The sequence below is a fragment of the Gavia stellata genome, chromosome 7, assembly GCF_030936135.1.
Source record: "Gavia stellata isolate bGavSte3 chromosome 7, bGavSte3.hap2, whole genome shotgun sequence".
NCBI classification, from domain to species: Eukaryota; Metazoa; Chordata; class Aves; order Gaviiformes; family Gaviidae; genus Gavia; species Gavia stellata.
This window is the reverse complement of record NC_082600.1, coordinates 8,877,607-8,886,635: the sequence shown is the minus strand read 5'-3', so window position 1 is coordinate 8,886,635 and position 9,029 is coordinate 8,877,607. Positions and strand designations below refer to the sequence as shown.

Sequence of the window (9,029 nt, the reverse complement as noted above, 5' to 3'; positions counted from 1 at the left end):
AGAGGAACATGCCTGAGATGAGCAAACTTCTGCTGTGTCACCTCCTGTTTGACTTTCTGCTGGGGACACTGGAAGGTGCAGGCAGTTCCAGGACCATCCGAAAGCAGTCCTATGTGTTAGTGTGTGTTTCCTACCTGAAATGTCCTGCAAGGTATATGTGATTAGCATTTGGGAAAATAAACACAGCACCACACCTTCTCAAAATGATGCTGTCAAAATACTTAGTAATACATTTATTTTGTTAAAATAAACTATGTACAATAGACGATATTAATGTGCAGTTACAATATACAATAATTACATGTTTAAAAGTGGATAAGCAAAAGCGTACAGAATCATGTGCTGTAAATAGGAAACTAATACTGTTTACATGATTTTTAAACTATGCAAAACATAATTGCTGGAAAACTGAATTTCCTCAGTTTGAAATTTTATTGCTTTGACATGAATTCTGAAGATTTGGTTAATCTTTGAAAAAAGATATACCACTCAAAAGTCAGACATAATGTTTTAGTACTCATCCTTTGGTTTTACCAGCCCCATTCTCCAGCAATATTGCACACAGCAACTTTTAAGAGAGAAAAATTCAGTTGCTCGCATCAAGTAAATTACATGACTCTCTTTCTTAACTTGCTAAGAACTGGCTGATGATGTGTTAGGTCCTGATTTGTGCTGAGGTCATTACATCTGCTTCACAAACTCAATTAGAATAACTTGTTGCATTGTTACTTTTAAGTATTGCTGAAGTACTATGCAAAAAGAAAGGAAAGAAATTTTCTTGTCTTTGTGTTCTCAAGGGAGCAGAGAATCTCTTTGAGTGAAATGCTTGTATTTTGCAGAATCACAGAATCATTAAGGTTGGAAAAGACCTGTAAGATCATCAAGTCCAACCATCAACCCAACACCACCATGCCCGCTAAACCATGTCCCGCAATGCCACGTCCACCCTTTTTTTGAACACAAGTTCGACTAGTGCATCAACATCATAGCAGGTTAAACTGGATTCAGTTATCCTTGCACTCGAGGACAGTTCAGGTCCACCTCCCTGCTCCTCTCTGCAGCCTTCTTTGAAGCCCTCCCACTCTCAAGGTGCTGCTGAGCCCCAGGTATCCCGCTGTGACTCCACAGAGGCGCCTTCGAGCCCTTTCGCCAGGCTCATGCCATACTTGCTGGGGCAGCATGGGCACCAGGCTATGCCTTGCTCTGTAGCATTTCCCACCTGGCAACCTGGGCTCACCACCTTAGAACACTTCTGCTCATGAGTGAATAAGACTTTGCCAGTGTCTTTCCCCTCTCACATAGCTTTATGTTATTGCTTATTAATGAATTAATATTTACAAGTTTGGGGAAAGTTTGGGCTCATTTACTCCGTACTGACAAGGCAGTTCGGTGCCTGCCAGTTCTGTAATGCAGTTAAAGCAGCTGCCTATTTTGGGGAAGAGTGTTGGGAGAGACGATATGACAATCATACTATGGATATGGCTTACACCCAAACTACTTTGACAGACATCAGACAAAAATTTCTACACGTTATCAGTACAAATAACTGTTGTGTTGGAAGATCTGAAAACTAGACTGGAGACAACTGTTTACTCTGCATTCATTAACCTCCGATCAAAGTCAAAATTTACCAGAGTTGATATCAGCGAGAGCTCAAACTAATCTTTGGCAAAACCAAATGCAAAATTAAACCTGGCATCCTGAATGGGATGAGACAAAATTAAGCGACAGCAATGAGTGCAGTGTCAAACACAGCAAAGATACCCATTTGCCTTGAATATTACACTGTTAATATAATCATTTTCACCTTCAGCCTCAGTAGTGGTTGAAATGAGGAGTTATAAATCCAGTCTCCAAAGCTCAAGCTAAAGATCAGATCAGCAAAGTCTCCAGATGCCTAACTTCTTTTGGGAGTCCACACCAGCAGCCAAAAGGCATAAAAGATTCTTGGACCTGGCTTAGTGTATCTGTGTGCTCAAAGCGTGGTCAGCCACAATAAAGGGCAGAAAAGGAGGAAACGTAAAGACTCTCAAATGCTTTCCACATTAGTCATGTGTGGACCCCATTGAAATTTTCCATTGTCTTCATGAGAATTGAAACGAAACCAACATACAGCATCTTTGAAAATCCCACCCTAAAATTATAGTTAGAAGAAGCAGCCAAACACTGCATTATGGTCTGCACATTCTGGAAGGGGGTGGGGACCATGCTCAAAGTTATTTTTGTTAACATATTTTCAAAGTTAAAGAGATTTTTCACCATTGACAGCAATTCATATCATTTTTGCTTGTTGCTGTGTGATATATGGGTTTGTGAGCTCATTTTCCTCTTACAATGAGGTTCTAACTCTTTTTGCTGTTCTGGTGGGGTTCCTGGAACTGCCCAGGAAAACATTGTCAGATGTTTCTGAAAGCTTTAACTGAAACAGAGAAAAGAGAATTTGAAAATATTTTTCATTCTAGTTATGGGCGTTCCCTTAACATCTTAAAATGAAATTTAAGTTTTAGGATCAAACTGACTAATTGTGGCTCTGGGCCCTGATTTTGCAGCTCTCCCTCAAAGCAGAAGTGTAGATGCTATTCTGTTGCATTCATTACTTCTAATCGGTGTTTTTGTCCCAACTTATCGATGCAAAAATATTTCTGTTCGTGTTTTGTTTTGATAGGCGAAGACAGCTGAGATCACAAGCCACTACCAAAATCAGTGGGAGGCTTTTTCCTGCTTTCAGAGGGTCTTTATTCACTTAGAGGAAAATAAACATTTATAGTAGAGATTTGTCTTCATTCTTATGTAGAGCTCAAATGTGTCTAGAAGTTATCTGATGTAGGTCGCTCCATGCTCACCTCCTGTCACAGCAGATGTTCCTCCGGTCCTATAGAGTTGTGAACCAAGAAAATGTTCTGTTATTTCCAGATTTGTTTTTTTATGTAGGACAAAACACATTACAAATCCTCTTCAGGGAAAAGGAAAATACAGGGAGAAAGGCATGTGCAGCCAGATTCCTGCATTCTACCTGTTTATTGAACAAATGGTCCCTGGGCCAACATAAGCGTATGTTGATTGCTTCTCTGGAGAAGGCAAATGTGCTTTTAAACAAGCCTGGCTTGAGACAGATTGATGCCATTGCAATTTACTTTTAATCCAGCTGAAGTTTCAGTACAGTGAATCGAGAAGTATTTGCTGTGCCTCTGGGGAAAAAAAGCTACAGAAAAGGTCATGGACTGTAAGTAAGCTGTATAAGCAGATGGGCATCATTCATGTATGAATTAGAGGGACATTTTTGTAAGGACATGTCAGCTTGCATCGTGAAAATACATCTGCTAGACACATATAAATCATTGGTGTAATTGGCCACTGTTTTGCTTGTTGTGTATGAGATTGGGTGTGATGTGGGGAGACAGCAGCAGAAATTGTTGGCAAGAATTTCTGCAACCTTTTCCAAGCTCCTGTAAAGGGTTCTCATATTGGGTCTCTGGAGTCTTGGGACAATATCTTGGATGGGATCTTGACAGCTTGCTGTCGATGGGAAGTGAAGCCCATGCATCCTTGTCAACAGTCACTGGTAGTGATATGTTTGTTCCCTGTTGCTCTCTGTTTGCTACAGTGATTTTCCCACCCACCCTTGGGGTGGGTTTTTAGCCACTTGCCTAGAGTTGCATTGCAGTGATGGTTTCTGGGGGAGTCCTGCTTGGTTTGTGTAGCCACATGCCCAAGGCTTATCTCCTTTCCCAGCTCATTTCTTGTTTCTTCTCTACCCTGCTTCCTTAGAGATGGCAGATACCAGACAGATCTTGGTGCTGAGCATGACAGAACCCCAGGTGATTCGTACAGTGTGCGGGGAATGGGAAATCACTGCTTTTCTGTGGACACAGGCCACCAGCACTAGAGCAGCTAGAAGAGATTTTGTTATACATGAACTACAAGGGCAGGTCACCAATGGCCATATTCAGCCTCCCTCATTTACATGAACGATATAATTGGAATTGAATGAGACATGAGGAAGTTGGAGACAATTCTTTGTGAAGTAAGATGCTCTTCAGTATGAGGAAGACTGCCAAAATCCAGCCCCTTAATAAAAGTATTTGGAATAACTTTATTGCATATTAAGATGCAGTGCTATATTTAATTCTGTGTTTATTTTGAACTGAAGCAGTGCTTTGAAAGAGAAAAAAGGTGAGAAATATCAATTACAGCTGCTGAAATGATTGTTTTGATTGGACCTGGAGTGAATTCTGCAGTTCCCACCAGCAAGAAGAAGATTTATATTAGTACCAGCGCATGTGGAAGTTGAGGGAAAGATTCACATCATGCCTAATTCAAGTCAACGTGAGGCAAGAGCTTGTAGTTGGTTGTTCTTCATAAGCTACATATAACCGTAACAGTAGATATTTACAGGGCAGAGAGAGAAGGTCTGGGAACCTTTGGCACATAGGACAACCAGGGGGAGCTCATCTTGAGAACTGCTCCTGGAGGATGTAGGTATGTGGGACTTCTACCCGATTAAACAAACGCTCCTGGATGGACCTGCTTGGGGTCAGAGCCTTGTTTCTGCATTCTCCCCAACTTTTCTGAGCTCTGGGAGGCACAGGACAAACTGTGGAAATCTTTGTGGGACCTCCTTCAGGTCATGCTGGAGGTGGTGATATAGCACAAGATTACCCCACTGCCACTGGCCTGGTGCAGCGCTCTGAAGGGCAGAGGCATCTGTAGGTTTTAATGTGGTAACAACTCTCTAATGTCTTGAGATATCTCTCTAATACCTAATATCTCTAATATCTCCTTGCAGAAATTTGCATGAAAACCCCTTGGGAACTCTGCTTGAAACTACAACTTTAGGTTAACAACTCCTAGCAGAACACTAAGGTTTCAGAAGAGGCCAAAGGAGATGGGTTTTACAGGATCTAGCAGATTTCTTGTAAGTTGTGAGTGCTTTTGAAATGATAGCAGACTATTAGCAAAGGCAGTTCTGTCAGGAAACGTTTTGACATCAGTTGCATTAAGAGGACATTGTCAAATAGGTTCCTGGGATGGTTTATAGCCTTTACGACTCTCCTAACCATCTTCCTTTGAAGGTGAAATCGGGGTCTGATTTCTAGCTCATCTTACAGTGAGAAAACCCATCTCCTTTCACCTGGCAATCCTTTATTGATTTTCTTTTCTTGTTACTAACGGTGCCTGAAAATAATTTGAAGTTTATATCTGTTGCCTTATGCCTGTGCTCGTACTGTGTCTGGTGTTTTGATATTTCTGAAAATAAGCTTTGCTGCCTGTTCACACACCATCTGTTGGCTTTTAGAAAAGATATTAGGTATGAATTGCCAGATAGTCCATGAGTCTCCTTACGTCTGCCTACAATCTCTTTCTAAAGTCTATTGGCCTGTGCTGTTCCTGCCTCCCCAAAATAATAGTGTAACAGGGCAGATCCTTGAGTAAGTGCCACATTATGTGGATAGGTGTGTACATAACCTAACACAGGAATAATGTTTATGGGACCTGCATTAACCATGGCTGTTTTTAGAATATTTGTTTTTGTTGGAATGGAAATTAAAAACAAAGGGAGTGCACAGGCCATTTCTCAGTGGACTGTGACCACTCTCCCTCCCTTGCAACTCCCAGATGTCAATTTTTGGTCACAATTAGCTTGAAAAACTTGAAATTTTACTGCCTCGCAAACTTGATGTGCTTGGCTTTGTAAGTGCAAATAAAACCCTGATTAGTCTTAACATTTCTTGCATGCATGTTAATACTTTTCTATCTGCTTTGGCCACTGTGCAATGATTTGTGGAAGGTGGTGCAGTATAATATATTAGGACAGTAGCATTTTAACTTCTACATTGCCGTATGTTTTTTAGTTAATTTTCCTAAAACCACTGCAGTTACACTAATGCTAGAACTTCCTATTTGATTTTTGATTTTATATGCCTACCCTATGTCATCCCATTAGTATTAATAGGCACCCCGATACTCGGTGGCACACAAAAATATCATTTGATTATTTGTGGCTTTCTCTGATGCACAGTGAGAATGCTATATTGCACTTTTCCAGTGTGATCATTATTTTATGATAAGCTCAGCTGTTAGTCTGGATTTCTATTTCCTCTCTATTTTGTGAAGCTCTAAGAACATCTGGCGGCTCCAACCTGAGTGTTTGCATTGCGCTTCAGCTAAAACAGACTTCACTTACTTTAACTAGAGTCTTGTATATAGGCTAGTGCTCTACAGCAACCTACATGAGCTAAAGCAAAGTAATCATCCTATTTTATTTCCACTGAAGTAAATGGCAGCACAGCGAATCTCTAATTTTCTCTGAAATCTGTTGAAACCTTTTTTTTTTGGTTTCAGTGGACTTCTACTCATGTTATAAGCCAACAAACATTCCCTAAATATTTATTTATTTAATCCACTTCTAGTTTTCCTCATACTCCCGTAAGATCTCTTTACACATTATAGTTCAGCTGATTGCCAGTGTCCCAGCTGTATGTGGGGACTCACTGCTACGCGTGGGGAGGGCAACACAGCCTCTGCGGCACGACTTGAACTCCTTCACCGGGCTTCAGCACTGCCCTCGCTCTGAGCTGTGCTTTATCAGCCAGTCCATTTGAAGCAAATGGCTGGGACATAAGAACACCAAATATAAAATATGCACAAAGAATGCCAGCAGTGAGAAAATCTTTCTTTTGTCTGTTTTTGATTTAGCACAACTCTGTTTTCATCCATGCTTGTGTGCAGTGGGAAAGAGATGGTGAGTGAAAGCCTGCTGGGTAACAGTAACAAGGCATTTGCCTCGAATTTGATCACGTTTGTCAGAGAGAACTGTTGATTTCTACCTGGAAATGTTTTGGGGTGTCAGACCTGGTTTCTGTAGGTGTCCATGATAAAGAGAATTTGTGCTAAAGGAGGAGCTTGGATCCAAAAGCCTCAGTGACTGCAGGGCTGGGCACTGCATCATGCTCGTTACCTTCTCTGCCCCCACGGTGCAGTTCCTGTGGTCCTGCTGAAGTCGCTGATTGCTCCGAGTAACACCGGGTCTATAATTCACCACTAGTCATGAGAGTTTTTCTGGTTGCATGTGTGTACTCAGCCACGCTACAGTGCTCCTGGAGAGGAGCGGGCTGGCTGGAGTGGGGTGCGGGGGGCCGCAGGGCACGTGTCCCTGGATTGGGAGGGTGCACTGCTGTTACTTGCTTAGTCCTAGCACTTCTGGAAACGCTGACTACAGACACTGCTTTTGAAAGGAGTTACATCAGAGTTCTTGAAATGTGTATTTGCTGGCACTGTGATTTACTGCTTGGGCAACGAAATCTGTAACAAGACGGTATCATGGCATCGCTGGGGTACCCGAAGGCAGATGCAAGTAACAAGACGCCCTTCGAGTTCACCTCTGAGCGTCTGTATTGCTGTGATGTGCAAAAGTACAGGCTCCCTGGAGAGGCTTTAGTGAAAAGGCACGCTTTCTTCAACAGCAAAGAGAGCTAACAGGCAGCTTCCCTTCCCTTAGGGTCTGGACTTCCCATCTCAGTGCTGTATCAGCTGCAGCCCATCATCGGCAACTCGTGTGAAAGTTCACTCCTGAGGACCGCAGCCACGCTGTAACTTAAACAGCTCACAGTAATGAAGATGGAAAAACAGGAGCAAAGAAAGAAGTAATGAACGGGAGCAGGGAGACTACAATAGATCAACATGTTTACAACTCCACTTTGATGAGTTTTTTTACATGAGATACTCCATAAAAAAAAAACCCTTAAGGCAATTGGATCACCTTAAAGCACTTGAAGTCAGTATGACCTTTGGCTTTTTGGTTTTCATCTGCTGGGTGAGATGTAGAAATCCAGCTGATCTTTAAGGTAAATTTTCAGTTGCCATGGCAATGTGTCTTGTTATGTTCTCAGTTTGGAAGAGAGATTGTTCCACGCTGCTATTTCGTGTCTGGGGCAATGCTCTTTGGTGGCAGAATTTCTTTGTTTCAGTACATTAATGCTACAACTCTGTTATTCCTTTCCCAGCTTATGGAAACATGGCTCAGCCTGAACATTCCCCTGTTAAAATACAGTTATTTGCATTTTTTTGTTGTAAGACATTCCTTAAGTCTGGAGGTAAATGTTGATCTATTTTGGTAGCTTGGGTGCAGCAACATACTGATGCTGTGAAGTTTCACCATTAAGTGAAAACAAACTGGAATCACTTCACCTTTGCTGCCACGTAGTTTGAACAAACAAAAGTATATCCTGAACTAGCAAGTCTTATAAAAGAAAAGTAATTTAAAAGTACATCCTACCTATAGTGTATATCTTACATATTGGATGTCTACAGATCTCCATGTGCTTTCAGCCAATTCAGATTAAATTCCTAAGTACTGCAAATTCTTAATTTTGATCAATTCTTGCTTAAGGCGACAAATGGAGTTTCTCTTGTTTCTTTTACCACCTTTAGTTCTTTGTTTTTCCACACACCATCTTCACCTTATTCCTAAGGTGAAGAGTCAAGCAGGAGCTGGCATTCTGGGTTCTGTTGGCTCAGTGCAGTCTGCAGTAGTGGGAACAGGCTGCATACAACTCTGGGGGATTAGGAAAGCACATAGACATGAGTTGGCCTAGTGTGATACAGCTTGGAGGTTTCACAGAATGGAGGACTCCTATATTTGGGTAAGAAGGACCCCTTTCTGGTCATGTTCCCCATTTCAGTTGCATGTGACCTTCATTGCCTTTCTAACCTGCTTGGTTTCATTGAACTCATCTCGTTTTTCTTTCCAAGTGACTTCACACAAGGGTGCAGCAGCTGTGGCACTTTGTACAACGCTTCTTCTTTTTCTTGGGGTGGAAAATGGTCAGGATTGCCTCATCGAAGACGGTCTTAAGGCCTTTCTGCGTGAGGGCTGAGCACTCCAGATAGCACTGTGCTCCGATCTGAAAGAAAACAGAGAAAATGTGAGTACGCACTCTTGGGAGAGACAGAGCGACCCTGTTCCAGCATCCTTCTACGTGCATACGTGTCCTGCCACAGAGGGAAGCCCAGACCTTTAGAAAGGGGGT

At 42.0% G+C, this 9,029-nt stretch overlaps 1 protein-coding gene across 4 annotated transcripts in view; it reads right to left on the bottom strand.

Moving 5' to 3' along the window:
* Positions 1-220: 220 nt before the first annotated feature.
* Positions 221-9,029, bottom strand: part of RHOJ (ras homolog family member J) — a 73,078-nt gene continuing 64,269 nt past the window's right edge. For 2 of the 4 annotated variants that reach the window (XM_059819758.1, XM_059819759.1), the window contains exon 7: positions 221-8,903. In XM_059819758.1, the coding sequence (XP_059675741.1) occupies positions 8,757-8,903 (147 nt within the window). In that variant the 3' untranslated portion in view covers positions 221-8,756. The remainder of the gene's footprint in view (positions 8,904-9,029) is intronic. The other 2 variants (XR_009484058.1, XM_009812919.2) reach the window with 2 other exon arrangements.